The sequence below is a fragment of the Python bivittatus genome, unplaced genomic scaffold (genome assembly GCF_059951505.1).
Source record: "Python bivittatus isolate LINGU-HERP-01145 unplaced genomic scaffold, Pbiv_v1 ctg000100_np1212, whole genome shotgun sequence".
NCBI lineage: Eukaryota > Metazoa > Chordata > Lepidosauria > Squamata > Pythonidae > Python > Python bivittatus.
Genome location: NW_028277038.1, coordinates 1,345,814 through 1,367,608, shown reverse-complemented (window position 1 = coordinate 1,367,608; position 21,795 = coordinate 1,345,814). Strand labels below are relative to the sequence as shown.

The following is a 21,795-nucleotide window of genomic DNA, read 5'->3' as shown; positions in this document are numbered from 1 at the left end:
CTATATAATTCCCTTGCAATGAGCCCATCTAATAATAATAAAGTTAGCAGCCTGTCATTGTTCAAATAAAACTCAGAACTTTCCAAAACTGAAAAGAGCACTAACAGCAGAAACCGAATGAATATGCAAAGATAGTTTTGGTCACTGAGAAATCAAATGAAACATATTTTCCTCAGTTGAAAAGAGAAAGGAAAGGGTGGGGAGGAGTAATAAATTGGTTTCTATCACTTACAGATGAAACTTGTGAACCAGCCAGCTAAACAATGTCTCTTCTTAAACATCTCAGAATGTTAGGAAGCGCAAGTCCCAAGCAGCTGGAATTTATTCTGTATGAATCCAGACAGTTTGGTGACAGAAGAGAGGGGACCCGAAAAAGACAATCTGTTTTTGGTTATGAAAGTTACACGATCAGAGTTTAGAAGGGACAAGGGAGGAGGTTACAGACATTCGATCAGCCTCTTCCAGGGGCTGAGATAGTTTTAGGCTGAACCCCATATAGACCCCATAGAGTCGTAAGATAAATTAACAATCAGGCAATAACTATTCAGCAGTACTCAAATTTATCTTTAAGCTCCCCCCCCGCAAGCCAAATACACATTGGTTGCAACTCAACAGTGTTTATGTAAATGAAACTAGAACTAACTTTAAAATGTTAGGAGGAGGAAAAGATGACAGATAAACTTGTGGTTCAGGGAAGATGTAAACCCAGTTAATTTTCCCTCTCCTATATTGGAAATACTTCCTGCCACCTTCCACAGCTGGTGACTTCTGAAGCCTTGAAATACCAACTTTAGGGAAAGAAAACTCAAAAGTGGCAGAATAAAAGAGTCTGCTTAGAGGAGCTTTAGATCAAAAAGAAAAGAGGAAGGGTCTCCCCTTACCTGGCATCTCACATCCCTGATGAATCTTAATGCCCTACTCCCCTTCCAACCAGGCTAGTGGAAACTCTGTTCTGATTTTTCCAGAGCAGGCCTGATTGTGGGAGGCCAGTCTTGAGGAAATTTTTTTTTAAAAAGGCACGTTATGTTTAAGGAAAAAGAATAATCGATTTGTAAAAAAAAAAAAAAAAAAGGGCAATGAAACAGCCTCCAGTAAGGTATTGAACTACACTCCCAGAATTCCCACTCAAGTGCTATTAAAAGAAGATCCACCTTCTAATAATGCTAGTTAAGATCATCTGCACATAAAGACTTAGCACATTAATCTCTGCACTGGGGGTTGAGGGGTCTTAGGATGGGTTGAAAATTATTCCAGGGGACCTTGAAAAATAAAACAAAATTGTGCCTTTTGAGTTTTGGCATGAGTTTCAGGGGGGGTATTCTGGAGGCCATGAAATTGGTGTAAATTGGGATCACGGGAGGACATTATTTCCCTACAGGGTTTTTTTTGGGGTGGGGTGGGGAGGTTTAATACAGTAGGAAGATAAGGAAGGTGTGCTTTTTAGCAATTCTGGAATCAAAGAAACGGAAATCCATGCACTTGCTTTTTTGCTTTACTGTCTGGCAGGAAGCTGTAAAATATTCCACCAGCAGTGCTGAAATAAAAGGATAATTCCCAGGCTGGTGTTATTGCCCTGCAGACATTCCACAAGATCTCAGTGATGTTGTGTCCCATTCTTTGCAAAATCCTGGGAAAAATGTCTCACGGGGAAAACATTATACAGTATAAAAGTGAGTCCTCTCCACCTGATCCAACTGTTGTTTCCCTCAAATAAATAGTCATTATTTAAATATACAGGCTCTTTCAGTTTCTTCTTGTCCAGTTGCAACACTTCTACTTTTGGGGGGCTCCTCCAGGCCACCCCCTTAATTTAACATACCTGCTGCTGCCGACCCATACTTTGACTGCCACACTTCTCAGTGGTGCTGTGAACGAGTGGACCCAGAAGGGCTTTGGGGGGTCATCCATCCGACTCCCTCAAGGCAGGATCTAAAAAGCCTAGCCGGCATGGCCGATCAAAGCCTCGTGGAGCGATGGGAGTGGAAGAGCGGAGTTTAAAGGGTCAGTCTCTCATTCATAAGACCGTAGTTGTAGGAGCAGAGAAGGGTTTAGCCACAGTCTGGGGAAGGACAGGGAGCGTGCTGGCGTAGAATCTCTTCTGAGAACGCAGGAGTGGCGTCTGGGTGTCGACGTCACGGCAAGCCTGGCGTTTCACGCAGTGGAACATGTGCTGGGTCCAGCCGTAAACCGCGCAGTTCAGGAATCCCTGGGAAGATGCTGTCAAGGCCTAAGAGGAGAGGGAATACGCCTGGAGTCAGGCGGCTGTTGCCCGGGGCGGTAAGGAAGGAGGAACAAACAGGGCAAGTCCCCACTAAAGGTTAGCAACGTAACGAGTGCTGAGCAACGAGTCCTGCCCGCTAAAAGAAGTGGCACCACGGTCCCTGCTGGGCATGCCTGGCTGTAGAGATGCTTACCTCTAAAACATAAAGCGCCATGGAAACACTGGTGTTATCCATACGGGCCAGCTTGACTACTCCAAAGATAAAGGCTGGGTGGGGGGGAGGAATGGGAGAAGATCAGTAACAAAATAAATACAATAAGAATTGTATGACTAGTAGCTGCATCGCTGGATACATTAAACCTTTTTCCCCCCTTTAATTATTTCCTAAAAGGAAGAGGTACAGCTCCTCTTATCTTCCTCCAGCATAGCCAGTAATTATGCTGCCGGAGATGACGGGGAGTCCAAAAAGAAAGTGGTAGATGGGGGTGTGTGGCTGGGGACAATAATTCCGGTAGGCTTGATCAACATTTTAGGCTAAGTCATGGTTTGTTTCAACTATACTTTGGGGAACAAGCCAGAATTACCTGGATCACAAAGCCGAACCCTATGCCAGAGTTTACAGTCCACAGCAGAGAGATTCCCACACCTCACTAAACTGTAGTGATGTGGGCCCTCTCATGCTGTTGAACCAGGATTAATAAGCCACAATAGTTAGGTTCCCACATATGGCTATCTATCCCCGGTTTTCTGGAAGGGCTCACTTCCAAACAGACATGAGCAGAGTGCCTCTTTCATGGCACCATATTTCTCTGTCTTTCCATACCTGGCCCCCAGCAGCAGAAAAATACCACCGGGTACAGAAGCACGCCTTGTTCAACCACCTTCAGCATCGCCCACTGTTGATCGCCAACGTAGCCCGTGGAGTTCACAAACCGCTTGTACAAGGTCCTGGCTCGGATGAGCAAGATCTAAAGAATTGGAAGGGCATCAGAGGATCTCAGCCACGTGTCCGTGCCTGAGGAGGGAGAGCGTGGGGTGGAGGCAAAGGAGACCGGACTCAGATTCCTGCTTCACCCTGAACCCTTGGAAGGAATTTGACCCAGGCACGTGCCTGGCCTGGGTTCACTGCTCCCTCTAGGCCACGGGTTATTTAACCATGCTTTGTTGATTAAACTACAACGGGCTGAGTTTGCACAAGACAATGGCATAAACCATGGCGTCTAAACCACAGGAGGCGGTTCCCACATCACTCTAAGCCAAAACCAAGTCATACGTTATGATGGTTAAAGGGTGGTGTGAATCAGGCCATTGACAGCCTGTCTCAACCTAATTTACCTCCCAGGTTGCCCATGCAAATAAAACAAGGTTAAACACATATACCCAAAGGCCATATTCACGTCATATTTAACCGTTAGCCCAGCCCAACCATTTTCCAGTGGTTCTGGCTGCACATAAACACACTAACCAGGTCAAACACTGCCGACTGGGACTATGGGGTTTTCTCCCCCTTCTTCCAGGTGTTCTAGGAGCATCCCATGGGCCTTTATATCAGGAGAGTCCTATGGCATTGCTGGCCCGTTCCCCACTGGCTAAGAGGAGAAAGGGAACCACCACATTCAGCCATAAAATGGTCTATTAGTTTGGCTCTAAAACGTTACCTGGACACAGTAATTGTGCCTCGTTCACTCTGCTTCTGGACTTAGCATCTGTGTGAATTCAGACTCTGAGTCTTGTCCTTGCTCAACTATAATCAGCAGCCAGCCAGCCTAAGATGCCCATAGTCAGAAATGCAAGTTTTCATATTGTTTTGCCTTGCACTTTTTTCTACAGCATCTCTGCTTAGCCTAAAGTCCATCTGAAGTCCAGTTTACCATTTGGGAACAAAAACAAGCTCAGTTTTGTTCATGAAGCTGGACTCCTGGGTGTGGAAGCTCAGTTCCACATGCAGTCAGAGGGTGATGCATTCAATCAGTGTTAGGAAACTGTTTGCTCTCGCTTACTAGGAATGCAGAGGCAGTTGGGAAACATCAAACGTTAAATATCAGGGTAGGGAAAAGAAATATGATTTGTGTGCTTCACAGCTGAAAGCCCGCACACCTCTCCTGAATTTCCCCTCCCATAAGTGTGGAGGATCTGCAACAACGGAGGGAGATGCACCCCTTAGTGTGCCTCTTACAAGGATTGCGAGGAAGCTGGCCACGAAGGAGACAAGGAAAACGCCAGTGCTATACAAGCACAATGCAGTGCAGGTGACATGCTGAGAGCGGGCGCCGAGCATGTTTTCCATATGCAACAGGAGGCACCTGTGGGCCAAAGAGAAGCAAAGGGGTGAGCCTGGGAGGAGAGGTGCATTAGAAAACAGAATTGTCTGTCAGGTTGTGTCCAGACCTCTTCTGCGAAGCTCAGAAAAGCATGGGGGGTCCCACTGGGAGGCCTTTCAAGGTCTGTAAGACCTTTAGGAGATCATTATAGGGCCACTTTCCTGTTGGGACATCCCTTGCAGGGCAAAGTCTCCGTTCAGATACACGCCACCCCCAACTCTCTAAGCTCAGCAAAGTGTACCGTATTCGGATTGACGTACCCATGTTCTACGGTGAGGTTCTGGAAACATTGAAAGTGGTTGCCTAGTCCCAAAACCGGGACCACGAGGAGGATCGGGATGAGACTGGAAGTGGAAAAGAAAGGTCACTCTCCTTTTCAACATCTTTGAACCCCCAAAGCAATTGGAAGAGCTCCACTTGTCTTCCAGAGAGCTGCACTATTGGCCTAAATAGCAAGAGCCCTGCCAGATCACAGCCAGGGAGCTCCATGCAACCCAGCCTCTGGCTTTCTCCAAGTAGGGTGGTGAATCCCACAGCCTCCCCTCTCCCCCCACCCCCACCCCCAATCCCTCGGAATCAAGTGGCATTTGGAAGATGAACCTTACCTAGAGAAAATTATTGCTATTCGGCCAACGTGATTTGTGTAGCTCAACGTCTGCAAAACAGAGAAAGACAACACACCAGGGATTTAGCTCCACAATATGGAGTGTGTGTGTGTGTGTGTGTGTATCTAGCTAAGATTCAGGATTTACTACCTGACATGGATTTTAAACATTGGATGCAGGAAAGGAGAAATCAAATTTATTTATTTAATAAATGTACATGGCCGCCCAACACATATACATGACTGTGGGCAGCTAACAATTAAAACAGAATAAAAACAAAGTTAGAAAAAGCATAGATAGCATAAAATAGCAGGCAAGAAGAACCATAAATCTTATCATAGCCATTAAAAGGCAGAAGTGTCACATCCTTTTTCAGTAGACCCATTCTGCAGAACAATGACAGAAGCAGCACTATACGGGCTCAGTCTTAATAACAAACTTATTTTGATTCCTCAAATATGCTGAACCAATCATGGTTTAATTCTATACCTGGCACGTGCTGTACAAATTAATTGTTATTGGATATATTTATTTTATAGTTATTTATTTCATTATCTTTTATAACAGTCTATTCACACAAGCACACACACTCACTGCCAGTCACAGGGAGAAATACCCTTGTTCCCTAAAAATAGCATACTTTTTTTTTTTTGGAGCCATTGCCCAAATCCTGTGACACACTTCTTCAAACCCTGAAGAGATGGAGTTTTTAAAGGATGCTGAAATTGACCAGGTTGTTGAACTGATCTCAGAATGTTGGTCTGGGGACAGAATGTGCTGTTCCTAGTATGAGTTCTGTGCTTCTGATGAAATGGATTGTAATTTATGAAAGGCTAGGTGAGACTAAGTGGATCAGAAGACATCACAAGAGTTTTTGTTGTTTGTGTTACAAAAGACTAGCATGGCTATTCCTCTTGGCGTACCTTCCCTTCAAATTCATAGGGGCTTCTTGGAATAAACCAATATATTAGCAATTAGCCAGGGTTTTCAGATGGTGTTGTAAGTTCTTTCTCTGATTCTCTGCCTAGAGGCAGGCCCTAATAGTTCAGAAGGTCTGTGATGCTTGAAAGGGTTCCCACCAAAGACCGGATTTCAAAATGTTTTTGAAAGAATAAAAAAATTATTGAGAGTCAATTCTGTCCAGGACATAAACATTTTTCTTTGGTTCTGTTGTCACCTTCATCGAGCAGGCATTGACAAAAGTCTGACCCGACCTACAAAACTTGCTGATCCTGTTTAGGTAGGAGCCAAAGTTGAAGCAGAAAGGGCGTGGCCCTCTTTGGAGCAGGTCCAAGGCCCTCCAAATCTCAACGGCCAATGCACAGGAGTCATCCTTTTAACTGGATTCAATGACTTTAACTTCATTTTAATGGCACTGGAACGTCGATGGACTTCACTCAACTTAGCTTTGGTCCTGGCCTTGCTGAGTCCTATCTGGTTCAGCCTCGTTATTGGGGTTTGGTCTCCAGCACACGCTCACAAGCCAACAGGGGTGTCCGCAGGGAATGGTGCACATAAAAAACAGGTAGAGCTTGGATTGTGCCATCATGGCTGCCGTCTTGGCCACACCCTGTGGACTTCCCTGCAAGCCCAAATGGTCCTGAGTCCAAATAAGTGATATAGTTGCAAAGTCCCGTTATCTATGCTCAGATGGCCTTCCCATGGGGGCTGCTTCCAGACTGGACTTTTACTGCCCCATCAGCTCCACCTTATTCACGGACGTTTACAGGGAACCTCTCACTGGTAATCCTCTAGTGTATTTTCCCACTGCTCTTTTGTCGCACACACAGACCCAGGATCTGTGAAAAAGGGGAAGATAGACTTTTGTTCCTCTAAGGTTCTCGAGCAGGTAAGTGTCAAATATCTGGATACCTGCTGGGTTTCCCTAGCCTGATTCACCTTTTGTCTTCGGAAAGCAGCCGGTGTCTCTCACCCTTTGGGGAATGATGAAATCTATACCAATCCAACCATGGTTTCTAGCAGGAGAAGATGGTCCCTTGGGTTTTGTGGCTGGCAGCTGTTCTTCCTCTAGTCAACTGCTGATGACAGAGCAGGGGAAGCAGTTATTTTGCTTCTCCTCTAAGTCAGCACTTTCTCAGAACCCCACCCTGGTCCTGTTGATTCCCAAACGCTGACCTTGCTCCTCTACAGGGCTGCTCAAAGTGTGCTTTTCAAAGGCCAGTGACGACAAGATGTCAGGATTTGCGCCCAGCATTTCCTAACCAGCCTGCTTGGATTGCAGTGCTTTCGTAGGCTAACCCACCCAAATGTCCTCCAAATTTTGAACTTGAATGGAACTATGGAATCATGGTCCCATCAAGGAGCCAATCAACAAGCATCCATTAATGAGTCTGTCACATACACCTCTGACGTCCACAAGTACAAGGCGAACAGGTCTCAAGCACTCCCTTCCCAGCAACACAAACATGCTTTTGTACTCCTAATACTCTTATTCACGCCCTACAAGTCATTCCTTTAAGAGCATTTCCCTTCTCTAACCATTGCTAAGATCTTCTTCCATCTCCTGGAATGAGCTGCATTCTTTTACCCTATAGTCCTCAGACTTGCGTCGAATAGAGGGGACTCTTCTGAACTCAGCAATGAAGGCAATGCTGATAAGATGTCCAGTTGTTATCTATTGAGCTGGAAAGAACAAGTTGAATGAGAAATGCCTAGCTGCCTGCTGGATTCACATTCACATCCCATGGGATTTACACTTGGGATTGTAAGTGTAAATGTTTATTGGGGTGCAACAGAACTTGAACCAAGGGTGGATAACCATATCCCCCAGTCCTAATTTTCCAGACTGAACCACCAACATATGGCTGTGACGCCCACAGGTGGAAAACTCCAGTTCTGTCCCATTCAATGATCCATAGCCTCTGTGTCACATTCAGAGGCCAATACGATAATTTTCTAAACACAATAACATGGCGCTCCTGGATGCTTACCGGCTACCTGTCCCTGAATTATACTTCCAAGTATCCAAAAATGTAACCTCATAAACAAGGTTTCTAATTCAACCCATCTGAGTATCTGTGCTGTTTGGGAAGGGTCCCCTCCTTCAGACAGCACATAAATATATTTTGGCTTCATTTGCATAGCGCTTTGGGGTTCAAATCATGCTTGGGTTTTTAAGCAGAGAAAGTATCCAGCTTAAAAAGATTCAAGTCACTACGAAAGCAGCATTTACCTGTGGCATCTGGTTATGTACGTGCTGGTTAAATTTCACTTTCAAATCTGTGTAGAGCTGCCAGGTGTAATTAACTGTGTATAGAAAAGAGGCAACATAGAAGATCTGGGGAAGCAAAATAAACAAAAAATAACAAGGGATGTTTGGTCCTCTAAACTTGTCCTTTGTAAATCTGGAATAATTTGAGAACTGAAACGTGGCTATTTGCAACTTTAAACATCGACTTGACTTCTTCTTTTAAGAACAAGAATGCAAAGACCAGAAAAGTTGTGCTTATTAAAACCATTTCAAGCAGCTCTTGGACTGGAGCTTGCTAGAGGGTTGGAAAAACCTGGCGCCGTGTGGCTGCTATTTCCACAATATCTAAATTCAGAAGGTGGCTGTAAACAAACAGAACGGTTTATCAGAACCCTGCTGTTGCTTGTGGGAATTTCTGAGGGGCATCGAGCCAGCAGTAGTTAGAAATGGGATGTCAAACCAGGACGATTCTCAGATCATCTTCCTTGTGCTTGACTTCCCATTTTCGCCCTTAATTATCATTGCTTTTCATTTCTCTCTAATTGTGTTGGCCAAACAGGGTGGAATGTGGCCCAAAGCTTTCTAGGTCATCCGGAAGGGCCTGGAGATGCTGGTCTGCCAGCACAAGGGTCTTGCCACGTTTCAGCGAAAGACGGAATCCTTGTTTGGCTGGGTCAGGAAGCGGGGAAGCTCAGGAGAAAAATGGCTCTCTTAGAAATCTGGAGGTGGATGGGTGCCCTTGCTAATAAAGTGGTTGCCTGCATCATTTTATTTGACCACTCAACCTAAGAAGCATCCTGATGCTAGATCAGAACAAAAGGCTGGCTGAACACCGCATCCAGTTTCCGGCACATCCTTGAAAACTTGATCCCAAGGAAGCACAGGGACACAAAAGCACACCCCCATTTCAGGTGGCCCCAAGGCAACCCTCTCCAAGGGGGCAGGGTTTTCTGTATCTCTTGCCTGCCATCTAGCGGCTATCTGGAGTTTGGCAGCTGTTTGGAGCTCTAAAAATGTGGGCCACTACTAAACCCAGCAGGAGAGAGAGGCAGAAAAGTCCTATTTTTTTTTTCCCCTTCAGTCATCTGATGACTGCATCGCCGCTTGCAGCCCAGGCGTGGTAGCCCTACCCTGCATGACTGGCTTTGTGGAAGGTGGGGGCACGGAGCGGCAAGGGGAGCCCCTGTGCCTGCAACCCCCGAGGCAGCTGCCTCCCCAACCTCCGCTATATTTGCACTACTGCACACAGCCTTTTGCAGCTTTAGTCTCGTCACTGAGTAAAAACCAAAAAAGAGCAACCTTCATTGCACACACACAAAGCGAGCATAGGGATGTGGCTGCACGTTGCCTAAACTTCCCCCTTTTTAGTACGGTTGGGTCTCTTAATATACCTGCAAGCAATTTTGATGTTTTGTTAGGATTTTCTGACTTTCTCACGAAGCATAAACAGCTCCAGAAGGAGCCAAACCCTCCCCTAAAGACATATGTGAGGTTGGATTTTCCATTTCAGATGGAAAGACTCACAGAAACAGGAAGACGCAATTTCCTGGCGTGGCTGATGGAGCATTAAGTAGCGTTCCGGAAAAACAGCACAAAATCCCAGCTGATGCACATTAATTCTCCCAGTGTAAATAATTGCTGGTTTTGTTTTTAAAGAAGGAAACCTAATTCAGGAAAGCTGCCAGAGTGTGTATATAGTTCTTTTTCCTAAAAAGATCCCAGGATAAACAAAGGCCTAAGTCATCAATGCAGTCCCCCTCCCAGTTCCCATTTTTTTTTTTCCTTCCGCTAAACATGGAAAATGTTGGATGTTAGTTTGTTGGATAAACCATCTCCTATAAGGTTGATGAAACTAAATCTCATCTAGGAAAGCAAACTTCTGGGACATTTTATAAATAGATATATTTTAAAAATACCTCATAAAAAGTCATACTAGTATCACTTCAGTCTATCTTCCCCAACCCAATCCTCTCCAGATGTCTGGTGTCCCCAAATAGCATGAAGAATATATTGGAAGGGAGTGAGGTTGATCAACACTGAATTAAATCTTTCTGTTGCTCTATCTGTTCAGTAGGTTTATGGGTTAAGCAGGTCTCTGCTAACCCGAGTGACAACACCATTGCCTCATGGCCCGATAATTAATATTTGCAAATGGATTTTGCACTTCGAGACCTGGCTGGGCTTTTTCAAGTTCCCTGATTTAGCTGCCAAACCACACATCTTGTGAAAGAGGCAAACACCAACTTCTCTTGAGAGGGAGCTTAAGGTAAATATTCAAACTGTACAAGAACCCAGTGGGCTTTTGCTGTTTATTAACATTATTGGTAATTGGTGCAATAACCAACATTATAGGGTTAGATTTTGGGGCAGATTACAAAGCAATTTTAAAAACAGCAGAAAGCAGGAAAAGCAACCAATAAATTAATAAACAAGTTTTGTGGTGGTTTGGAATTGCCTTTCTATGAATAGGATAGTTAAATGGTGACCTGCTCAAGAGAATAATCCAGGACTCAAACTTGTCAAAGGAAGATACACGGAACTCTGAGTTATTTTTATCTGAACTGCCCAACTAGCCTCAGCTAACTTTGCGGCATCTCTAACTCTGAAAGTGAGGAGAGGGATGCAGAAAGGAAAAGGCTACGCGCAAGATCATAGCTGATGTGAGAGAGTGTTCGTAGCACTATAAGAAGCATTCAAAGGTTGGCATGTCAGCGATAGACTGAAGAAAAGAGGTTACTAATAAGACATTTTTTTTCACATCCAATATCCAAATTAAAAGGGAAGCACCCCCCCCCCCTAAACCACAGCTTTCTCTAAACAGTCTCCAGTTGTGTTGGGATTGCAAATCCCAGAATGTCCAGACTTTAGCCATGCTGCTAATTCTGGAGTCCAACGTACCTAGAGGCTGGGAAACCTTATCTAGAATCTTCTGCAGAAACCTTGCCTCTTTACTCTGTATGTTCTTGATGCTTTTAACCCAATATTTCTCTAAAGCTTTTAGCCATTCAGCATGGCAGGTCAACCCCAACACACTATTCCTAAAATGCAAAGATTGAAAAACTGACAGCAGATTGAAGCAACTGGATTGCAGGCTTGCAGGACAGCCTCTACCGTAAGCGGCTGTTCCCCCAATTCATGCTGTACCACAGAGACCCTCTTTGCTTGCAGCAAGAAGCACACGTCCAAAACACACACTTTCCACCCCACTAAGGAGCCAGAGATCAACTCAGGCTTCACCTGTCCTGTGGCTTGCAAGTTGTAGCAGGAGCTTCCTTCTCCAGTGGGATGGGATGTTTCTCTGCTATAGAGAAGGGCCCCCGTGAGCCAGCACAGCCCCAGGAAGAGATCGGAGAGGCTCAGGTAGAAAAGAGGGCGCACCTGTGGAAGGATCAAAGCGAGAGTTACCCTGGTGATTTCCATTAGAGCCTTTCATTAGGACAAAATTTGGAGACCTAATCATGTACTGAAACCATGATCTAACCGTCTGAGTTTCTGTTTCTCACTTCAAAGAGAATTGACCACAGACTATGTCAACTCTTAGATGGGAAACTCTGGTTTTCTTCCCCAATTGCCTCGCATCCAGATATACCGCTTCAAGTCAAAGTGTGTACAATTTAACACAAGTAGAAGAGAGTAATAGGGAAAACTACTATCCTGGTAGTTTCTAAATGTGGTGCGAACGGCTGTGCGCAAGGTAGATTTGCAGTGATATAAAATGATCCAGCAGAGAAGCTGATACTTGCTGCAAAAATAGATAGATGATAGACAGACAGACAGACGAAAGATTCGGCTCTGTAAATTGGCTCTTGTACCAGCAGGGCTGTCAGGCAACTGCAAATGTTTGGTGAAATAAAAGTGAGCAAGGTATGGTTCAGCCACCAGCTTCTAAAATTAATATTTGTTTTAGTAACAAAGTGGGACGGTACTTGAACATTGCAAACATTCTTTAGAAGGATTGCTGCTCCTCCCCGCCTGATATGTTTCAGAAGGCACCCATTTGCTTTTTGTATTTTTCTTCTTCTTTTCATCAGTAAAAGAAGTTCCCTTACCTCGGGGGATCTGGCTGTGTTCTGGAATAAGGCGTAGCCAATAATCGAGCTTGACCCCATGATGCTGTGGAAACAAGGGGTGGATTGGTGGAGTTGCCAGCTTTGATAAGTTTTATAGAAGCTTTATAGGTAGAGCTTATACAAACCTCCCTTCAGCCAAACGAATTCATGCTTGATATACATGACATTCACATTTTATCGTAACAAACGCAAAGTCAATTCAGTCTAAGAATGACTGGAAATAAACGCAAGAACGACCAACAAAAGCAAATAAAACATAACAGAAGATTCAGGGCCACCCGTGGCATTCAGCCACCTCCAAAAAGTGACACATGCCTGGAAACCCCTCCTGAAACCCCCAACCAGGTTATTTCCTGGCTGATCTGCTTCTGAGAGATTCCCTTTTGGCCCCGTACGTCTTAAGACAGAAGGCTGTGTGAAATACCTTAAAGTAGCCGTGACAGCTTGGATCCAGTGGATGACAGCAAAAAACTGGGTGGGGAAAAGAGCGAAGTTAGATAAGGCATATCCCTACCAGCTAGGTTGTTTACAGCAACCTTCTGCCCCACCCGGGACCCTCCTGAGGGGCGGAACTGCAGCCCAGGAAAGCTGCGATGGGACAGGACCTCTTGGTCCTCCTGCGCTGCTTCCTTTCCTCGGCTCAGCAAGGGTTCTTTCAGGCCTCAGACAGGGCGAGTCTTTTCCACCCCTTGTCAACCCGAGACCTTGGCACTCTTTCCACCACAGACGGAGAATTGATCATCTCTTTTCAGGAATAACTGCAGCCAGCCCATCAGCAAGCTCAGATTCTGCGAAACGGTAAGTCATTTCACCTCCGGACGGTGTGAAATCTCTACCCCGTTGCCCTGGGTTTTGTGGCTCAAAGCTGTTTCCTGTGGGACCGTAGATCAGCCACACATGATGGAGGAAAGAGACTAAAACGTTCGAAAGGCAAACGTCTGGGGGTCTCTAAGCACCATTCCGGCTTCTTGGACAAGCCAAGGTCCTTTCGTCAAACAAAGTCCCTTGCCCCTTGGAAAAGGACACGCCTCTTCCAGACCATGCCTAATTCTGCCTTGTCGCCTATCAGAAGATTGGTCATGTGCACGGAACGTCTGGAGCCATCGGTCCTGCACGGATGCGTTGTGCAAAGAGACGGGATCAGAGGTGAAGTTGGGAAAAGGCAGAGAGAGAGAGATGGAAAGACACGCAGAGATAAACAAGGCCAGACATTTAAACAGGAAGAACGTGAAGCTCAAGGAATTAATGGGTAGTTTTTAAAGAGCACGGTGAGTTTATCTGTGGGAAAATTGGCAGAGAAACTCTCCGTGGGGCAATTTTTTCCCACTGTTCTCTCTACCTCTATAGATTTGTCTTTTGTTCTTTTTGTTAAGAGCATTACCACACCACCAACAAAAAAGATTGCTGGGAGGGAAAGTGAAACTCCATGAGCAACAAAGGGAAAAACTGGCTGATGGAGAGAGAGACCCATTTCCGAGTGGATGACAAGAGAAGATGCTATTGTGGGTTGGGTGGGAAAAAAAGAGAGGAAAGAAAGGGGGAGGGAGGGAGGGAGGGAGGGAGGGAGGGAGGGAGGGAGGGAAAGAAAGAAAGAAAGAAAGAAAGAAAGAAAGAAAGAAAGAAAGAAAGAAAGAAAGAAAGAAAGAAAGAAAGAAAGAAAGAAAGAATCAATCAATCAATCTGCTAGGGGCATACCTGCACGTTCTTCCTTGACTCACCTGAGCCCTCTCCAAATCTTGGGGCAGCAGAAACTCCTGAATGGTAGCCCCAGGGGCAAAGGGAGCCATGCTGGCAAGCCAAGCAAGGAGCTGCAGGCAGCAGCGGGACCAGCTGTAGGCAGGCAGCCAGCCGACTGGCCAGCCGGCTGCCTGCCTGCCAACCCTCCTCCTTGCTCCACCTTCCTTGGTCCCGCCTCGGTCACCAGCAGCGGGTGGTGGGAGGCACAGCACGAGACAGTGGTCCAGCAGCTGTAGTCGCCTGTCTCTTAGGGGGAAAGCAAAGGGGGGAACGGGGGTGGGGAGAAAGAAAAAGTTTCGCAATGGGAGGATAGGAGAGAGGATGGAGGATGAAACTGGAGGACTGGGGATGGGGGAGACAATAAAACAAGAGAGGGGATGTAAAAGGAAATAAAATATAACACGTCAAGGGAAAAAGGCGGGGGGAGGAACTCCGTTTCCAGCCTTTCATCCTCCAGATGGTGGTGCCAGCAGTGCCAGGCTCCAAGAGACTCCGACAATTTTGGCAGAACTATTGGAAAAGCACTAGGGAAGAGGCTGCCTGTCCACCTCTTTTTAATTAGGATTCTTTCCACTAGATAAAAATCAAAAGGAGTGGGGGGGGGCTTCCCCCCACCCTACCGGTTTAAATCCCAGATGAGTTTAGCCACTCCATGCAACTGGCACAGTGAACTGCAGCTCACGAAAGCAGATGCCTTTTAAAAAATGTGTTAGTCTGAAGAGGTGCTATCAGACTCCTGACTTTGGGCTACTCTAGAGTAACTCAGTTGCTCTACTCTGCAGAAAAAGTTACGCTATTCTCAGTTTCCACTAGAGAGTGAAACAGTAGCTCCATCTCCTGATGGATAAAGGAAGTTCAAACCCACTTTGAATGCAGCTCCAAAGGGGGGGTCGGGGATGGCGAGAGTGACTTAAGAAGCTGGATTCTTTCTCTTCTCGTCTCCTGATCGGAAGCCACAGCAGAAAGACCGACCACCAGAAACAAAAGAAAACTCTTCTTTTGAACTGGGTATGGAATTAAACCAGCTTCTGGGTTTGTGTCTTGAATCATCAACCACCCGAAGGGTCTCTACTGGCACCATAGTCTAAACCACGAGAAAACCACCCAAGTTCAAATGAACCAAACGTTGCCCGCGGTGGCCACACTGTCCCCATGCCTTGCATTGGCTTGCTTGAGCCGGCAGCGCAAGGACACCCCACGTGGAGTGATTACCTTAATGGGCTCCTTAGCAAGCTGGGGGCCCTGGAGCTGAGTTGGGTGACCAGACCAGTCTTTCCCAGCCAGCACGGGAGCTGCCATCCAAGGCATCTGGAAGGCACAAGGTTGGGAAATGCTTGGTTAAGACTGTCGCTGTGCAGGGGCAGACAGAAGCGCACCCGCTAAGAAGGCTGGCAGCCGGGGCTGAATTCTGTCTGCGCCTGGCACAGCTGGTAGCCACTGAAACGCATCCTCTGAAACGCATCAACGCATCCTGAGAGAAAGAGAAACCAGTTGGGGGAAACCCTGCAATTCCAGCTGCTGCTCTCCTGGGGGGCCCAGAGACTAGTTTACGCTGTCAGTCAAGGCGGCTGGGTGCTTTTAAGTTTCGCCTCCGGCTGCAACGCGGCTGCTTTGAAGTGGAGAGGAGGAGGATGCGACAGAAAGGTGCCTTTGTCCCGATCCAGAACGGCGCACACCAGGGCTGTCATTAACTGTGATCTGTGCTGGTTGCACTTTCTTAACTGCTGTGTTCTCCTATTACACTACAGCATTTATTTAAAGACGCACAATGAAGACGTGCTATAGATTGACTTTCCCCAACCCAGCACACTCCAGACCTTGTTAGGGAACAGCAGAGGAGTAACTAAACTCCTGTAAGGAGTTTTTAAATCAGTCAATCACTTATCAAAGTTGTTCCAAAAACCATTTGGTGGGTAAAGCACTTTGGACATCATGGGCCAATAACCCCACCTTATTTATTTGAACGATTTATATGCCCATCTGTCTTGCTTCTGCAGCTCTGGGCAACTAACAAATTAAAACTCTAACAATACCTGCCCCCCCCCATTTTTCAAAAATAAAACCCTGTAAGAGGGTTAATACAAAACAAACTTCCATCTAACCACGGTACAAGCAGGCTCACCTGATATCCCAGCCAATGTCTGAAAACAGCCAACTTTTACAAACTTTTTGGAACATCATGTGGGGCCATCTGAAACTCGGGGGGGGGGAATGGTGCTCTATAGAGCAGGTGCTGCCTTATTTAATAATGCAGAGGTAGAGTAAAAATAAAATAAAAATAAAATGGCAGCGGTTAAAACATTTCCCTGCTCTCAATCCCAGCTGGTGTTTACATCTCCTTCTTTTCAGCTTCAAGACCCCAAGAAGCTGAATTGTAGAAGGAAATGTCCTGGAAGGCTTCAGGCTATTGGAGGCAGCAAGAATGGAACTGCATGCAGAATTCAGGTTTTTAAGAATCTGAGTTTTGACTTAAGTTTCTAAATCTTGCGATAATGAGGAAAGGATTTTAAGTGTGTCTGTCAGCAACGCTCGGTAGAACGAGGTGTAAAACCCTTTGAAGAGTGAGATCTGAGAGTTGGATTGATGTGCCCAGGTTTGGCTTAGCATGTTGTGTGAATCCAAGCTTCTGCAAAGGATTCAATAAATCAACAGCTTCTCTCAGCTGTCAGAACTCCTGGTGGTTCTTCTCTTGCAGTAAGGCGTGTGTGTGTATGTGGGCTTGTGTGTGATTCAGGGCAGGGTTGCTGAATGAAGCGAGAGTCAAAAGACTAAGTTCTCATATTAGCAATCTCAAGTGCAACTTTAAATGTCAAACACAACCTCAGTCCTCAGCTCAATGAGGAGGGTTAATTTCATTAAGAAAGTTGTGATAAAAGAAAAAAAAATGCCTTTATGCGTTTTTTCCCCAGTAACCTTTATTAGCAAATTAAGTACCCTTATAATTGTTTTCCACAAAACCAATTTCTGTGAATACTGGTCAGTAAAAGACAGGTGTGGCTTTGGCTTCACCCTCCCTAACACATTTCACTTGGACCAAACGGTGCTCCACCACGTACACACAAAAACAACCCAGAGTCCTAACTCAGTTTCTCAGATGCTTGAATTCCTCCAAACAGACCACACAACATCTTGGTGGGCCCAGATTTTTTTCTGAGGGGGGAGGAAATCCAACCCTGCCAAACTACCTTGCTAAGGTTCCAAGAGTGGATAATCCCACCGGAGGCAAGTTAGGTCAAGTCCCAAATGAGGCCATCTTGGAAACCGCCCTGTAAATGCCGTTATTAGACCTGATGGTTGTCTCTTCAATGCCCACCTGCTGAAGTTCTGGGTGTTCTGTCCCCAGTAGTGGCGGGGGGGGGGGGCTATCGTTAAGGAATTAAAAGGGCTTCTGTAACCTCTTTGAAACTGCAAGGGGATGTTTTTGCCTGCTTAAAGGAGCACCGGCTTGGGACCTCACCCACATTTTATGCCATCTTCACTTGCCCTGTCAAAGCTCTTCTTTCTCATTGTTCGACTTCTTTTGGAAGGAAGACAGGATATTTAAGCGCTTTGAGAGTTCCTCTTTCTTCCCGTCGCTCATCTTGTTCTCTTCAATGAGCTTGGTGATCCGGGAGATCTCGTTGGTCGTGAACTGGTCCCCCTGGGCGAGTATTTTGCCCATGATTTTGATGTATTGCTCGGCAGATTTCCGTTCGCTTTCTTTGGCCTTGGCCAAATGCTCTTGCCCCTCTTCCAGGAGAGCCCGACGCTCAGGTTCTTGGGCGGCATTTACAAATTTGCTGGCCAAGGTGTCAAATATTTTCAGGCAACCTGGCATCCCCATATAGATCCCTCGAAGTTTTAGCCAGCGTTGGAGAGCGCCGGCCTTGACCTCCCCATTATAAGGCAGGGGGCTCTCCAGGTCGCCATCTTGGAACAAGTAAAAGACTGGATAAGAGTCTTTATCCAGTTTGTATTTTTCTCCCAACTCCATGTTCTGCTTGTCACCATAATCTGTAAAGAAAAGCAATAAAAATGGTTGGAGACTTGGATTGGGAGAATAACTAGCTAGTGGGCTTGCTGGTCACCACTCACCTGATCACCTAAGATGTGCATAAGTGGCTTTCACGAGGCCAAGCCAACTAGAATAAGCTTCTAAACAGAAATCTTAACTGGGTTTGGGTAGATTGATTAAACTACTAATTTGGATATATTTCTCAATATAAAGGGACATTCCATCATTTTGAGGGATGAAAACATGCAGCCCGTAGAACCCCAAGATTTTGAAGCCTTGAGGTCTAGCAGCTTTTTCCTTGCAAAGCTGATCCTGACTAAAGCACAAGGGAGCACCAGAAATGCAAGAGAATTCAAAGTCTCTATGCATTCACCCTCTTGATTCTATTATTTTGGTCATCCTGGGGTGGAAGAAAACAGCAGGTGTTGGTTTAAAACAGGGACGGGAGGGGAATTTCCACTTCTAAAATGGTTCCAGAGAGGGGCCTGTTTTAGAAATGAATGTTGAAAGTTGAACAGTTGAAACTGTGGGTTTTCACTGAGATCACAAGTGACCCAGGTTGCAGGTGGGCCAGCAGAAACAACAGGGTTAGATCTCTGAGGATGTTTGCAGCCTGCACTCCAGCCTTTGTAAGTGCTGAAGGCTCAGTGGTTAGTGCAGATGTAGTGCCTACGTCTGGAAAGCACCAGGCTGAGGACATTGCGATCTAGCACATCTGGACAATACCAAAATACAGCATGAATTTTATTTCTTAAAGTTGCACAGCAACAAGATAAACCCTGGGGATTTACGTATGAATGCCCAACGGCTCAAACACAGATTTACCATTCTGAGTAACAGATCACCATCATCATGATCATCCCAAATCAAATTTCTGGACCTCATGTCCGCCCAGGCAGAGACCAACTAGGGCAACATCTCACCTGAGATTCCCACCTCAGCAACCAGCAAATCACTGCTGGACTCTGAGCTCTCAGCCACCTTTTTGAACTCATCCTGCTTCTCCCCATAAGGATACTGGGTGTCGAATTTCACCAGGACATACTTGTGCTTCGGGATCACCTGCGGAAAGAGCAACCCAAGCAAGGTGTCAGCTTTGAGGAAAGGGCTTTGCCTGTGAAAACCTACAAGGACCTTCCAATACAGTATTTTCTCCAACGCTTTCCTAGCAACGAGCTGAAAGCCTGTGGCTTTCCCTGTGATTTCAAGCCGCTTTTCCTTGGTCCTCTTCAGAGAGGGATTGGATCCCACACATTGCACCCAATCATGTTTTTTTCAAACACGGTTTACTGAACAGACCACAACTGGGAGGGAGTACAGCACACCTTAAGCCAAGTAGTGGGTTAACTGGTTTGGGTTTAGTTTCTAACAAGGTGGATGAGGCCCAGGGCACCTTGTCCTTTCAGAAAGGGCTTCAAGCTGGCTTGCCCGGTCAATATGGCTGGCTTGGCTCTTGGATACAAACAGGCAGTCCCAGGGAGAAGCCTGTGTCCAGATTAATGCTTTTGAACACACACACACACACACGCACGCACACAGTGGCTAATTTTAGTTTCTTTTGGCCTTTCTGAGCTAATGTTTGTCTTGCAGCAGAGAATTTTCCCTCAGATTTCAGGTGAGGCGCAGCCTTGGCTGGAAATGAGGAGAACATCTTTGGTTCCAGGTCTCATGAAGTGCTCACTGGGCCGAAACCCCGCAGAGGGGCCAAAGAGCTGAAGCCCCTCCGGAGGACAGAAGAGGCCGGAGCAGCAGCCCTGAGGGGCGAAGGAAGGAGTGGAAGCCGCTCTCCGCCTTCAAGAGGCGCCCGGAGCCAGCTGGGCCTGAGGAGGGCGCTGGGGGGCAAAGGGGCTGAGAGCCGGAGGAGGAAGGCCCAGGCCAACCTGCTCGGCCAGGGAGCCTGCGAGCCCCTCCTGGGGCAGAAGAGCCTCTCTGGGAGGGGCCCCGGGGGCCCCCCCTTGCTGTTGCCGCCGCCCTCAGCCTTCCTGGGAGGGAGGAAGCTCCGCCGGGCCGAGCAGCTCGTCTGAATCGACTTCCCTTGGCCTGGGAGGGTGTATCTGCTGCGGAGGAGGGATCTGGACCTTGGGCCCCCTCGGCTCCATCTCCCTCACTGGGTGGGGGTGGGGGAACCAGAAAGAGGGGGGCCGGGGGTGCTGCCTTGAGCGCAAAGGCGGGACGACCCGTCCCCCGAATAAAAAACGGAGCAACGCTGCGGATCGGACAAATGAGGCCAACCTTTCCCATCCCCGGCTGGCACAGAGGCCCTGGGCAGCTGCGCCCCCGCCAAGCCCAGCCCAGCCCAGCCCAGCCCAGCCCCCGGGGGGCCGCGTGCTACAGCCGCCAGGTCTCGCCAAGGCCCCTCCTTGCCTAACAGCTCACGCCCACCCCGCAGAGTCTGCAGTTCCTAACCCCTCCCCGGGACGGGGAACAGGTTGCTCCGGACGGGCTGCCCGTCCTGGGAGGAGCCGCCGCCGCCGCCGCCGCCGCCGCGATGCCCTCGCCCGCTCCAGGGCTCGGGAGGCGCCCGGGTGGGGCTGCCCGGCGCCCTCCGGTTCCCGCGCCCGCCTCTCTGGCGGCGGCCCCGGGCAGAAGGCGCAGGAACGGGTCGCGAGCTTCCGTGCTCGCTTCCAACGCGGCGCCGGCCCGGAGGCCTCGCCGGGCCGCCCTCCCGCGCCGCCCTCGAAGCGAAAAGCGCTGGGCCCCCGCCCCGCCGCCGGAGGGAAGAGGAGGGCGCCCGGGCGGGCTCCGGGTCCGCGTCCTTGCCCGGGCTGCCCCCCGCCCGCCACGCCACGCCACGCCACGCCACGCCACGCCCTCCCCGGAAGCCTCGGCGTCCACCTGGACTCCCCGGATTGGCAGGTCGTGGGAAGCGGCCTCCCCTCTCCCCGCCCCCGCCGGGCTTCCAGGGGAGGGGGCGCAGGGAACCGGCCCGCCCCACGAGGCTTCTCCCGCTCGAAGCGGCGTCCGCCGCAAGGGCAGCTCCCCCTTCCCGACCCCGGACGGACCCGTCTCCCTTCTCCGAAGGGGGGCGAGGGCGCCGGCGGGGGCCGACCAGCCCTCCAGGCGGGAGCAGGGGCCGGCACGAGCCGCAGGCAGGCGAGCGACAGCCCGGCCGGCCCCCGGGAGGCGCGGGCGCCCGGTTACCTTGTAGAAGGTGACGGCGTCCAGGGGCAGCGCGCCCTTGGTGTGCAGCGCGCCGCAGCCCTCCGGGGCCGCGCAGAGCAGCAGCAGCAGCAGCGGCAGCGGCAGCAGCAGCAGGCAGGCGCGGCGCCCGGGACTCGCCATGGCGCCCGGGCCGTGGAAGGTTCTACGGCGGGGAGGGGCTGGCGGGGGGCGGGCCCGCGGCGCGCCGGGCCGGGCGTCTTCCCCGCCCCGCCCGCGGAGCAGCGCCCCTCCCTTCCGCCCGCGGGGACGGCTCGCGCGGCTCCCGGGGGCGCGCCTTGCCCCGAGCAGCCCCGCCCGGGCCCGCTTCTGCCGGTGCCTCACTGGACCGCCATCTGGCTTCGCGAGCGTAGGCGCGTCCAGGCGGTTGCAGCGCCGAGCACCCGGCGCCTCTGACACCGTCCGGAGCTTTCCGGACGAGTTTACGCTGCCGAGAACCGGGGCGCGATTGCCCGGAGCCAGCCTCCCGCCCCCGCA

General features: G+C 48.6%; 2 protein-coding genes and 1 long non-coding RNA gene across 7 annotated transcripts; 1 reads left to right on the top strand and 2 right to left on the bottom strand.

Annotated features, from left to right (window-relative positions):
• Positions 1-1,056: 1,056 nt before the first annotated feature.
• TMEM116 (transmembrane protein 116) lies at positions 1,057-15,268 on the bottom strand. Of its 5 annotated transcripts, none has more exons than XM_007433608.4 (11): positions 14,147-15,268; positions 12,853-12,899; positions 12,408-12,471; positions 11,596-11,736; positions 8,341-8,445; positions 5,148-5,197; positions 4,803-4,886; positions 4,398-4,524; positions 3,045-3,189; positions 2,415-2,488; positions 1,057-2,227 (listed from the first exon to the last, which is right to left on the bottom strand). In XM_007433608.4, exons 1-11 carry the CDS (start codon positions 14,213-14,215, stop codon positions 2,015-2,017), a joined length of 1,119 nt encoding a protein of 372 aa, XP_007433670.1. In that variant the 5' UTR covers positions 14,216-15,268; the 3' UTR covers positions 1,057-2,014. The 5 variants fall into 5 exon arrangements, with proteins under 5 accessions (XP_007433670.1, XP_087991251.1, XP_025025886.1 ...); XM_088135125.1 differs by having other exon boundaries at positions 14,124-14,319; XM_025170118.2 differs by lacking the exon at positions 14,147-15,268 and adding an exon at positions 13,241-13,378.
• On the top strand, positions 13,090-16,814 carry LOC112541295 (uncharacterized). Its single transcript, XR_003085316.2, has 3 exons — positions 13,090-13,226; positions 13,315-13,696; positions 16,515-16,814. It is a non-coding gene; the product is annotated as an uncharacterized LOC112541295 (long non-coding RNA).
• A 240-nt stretch (positions 16,815-17,054) lies between these two features.
• ERP29 (endoplasmic reticulum protein 29) lies at positions 17,055-21,742 on the bottom strand. Its single transcript, XM_088135126.1, has 3 exons — positions 21,301-21,742; positions 19,083-19,221; positions 17,055-18,158 (listed from the first exon to the last, which is right to left on the bottom strand). Exons 1-3 carry the CDS (start codon positions 21,439-21,441, stop codon positions 17,653-17,655), a joined length of 786 nt encoding a protein of 261 aa, XP_087991252.1. The 5' UTR covers positions 21,442-21,742; the 3' UTR covers positions 17,055-17,652.
• Positions 21,743-21,795: the final 53 nt, after the last annotated feature.

Bases quoted from the DNA above. Each gene is read 5' to 3' on its own strand.
- ERP29 (XM_088135126.1), bottom strand. From the start codon at position 21,441: ATGGCGAGTCCCGGGCGCCGCGCCTGCCTGCTGCTGCTGCCGCTGCCG. The intron at 19,222-21,300 runs GTAACCGGGCGC...CTCTTTCCGCAG, and splicing joins ACGCCGTCACCTTCTACAAG to GTGATCCCGAAGCACAAGTA. The intron at 18,159-19,082 runs GTGAGATGTTGC...TTTTCTTTACAG, and splicing joins TGCTGAGGTGGGAATCTCAG to ATTATGGTGACAAGCAGAAC.
- TMEM116 (XM_007433608.4), bottom strand. From the start codon at position 14,215: ATGGCTCCCTTTGCCCCTGGGGCTACCATTCAGGAGTTTCTGCTGCCC. The intron at 8,446-11,595 runs GTGAAGCCTGAG...TTGCTTCCCCAG, and splicing joins ACTTGCAAGCCACAGGACAG to ATCTTCTATGTTGCCTCTTT. The intron at 2,489-3,044 runs GTATGGAAAGAC...CCCCCCACCCAG, and splicing joins TTTCTGCTGCTGGGGGCCAG to CCTTTATCTTTGGAGTAGTC.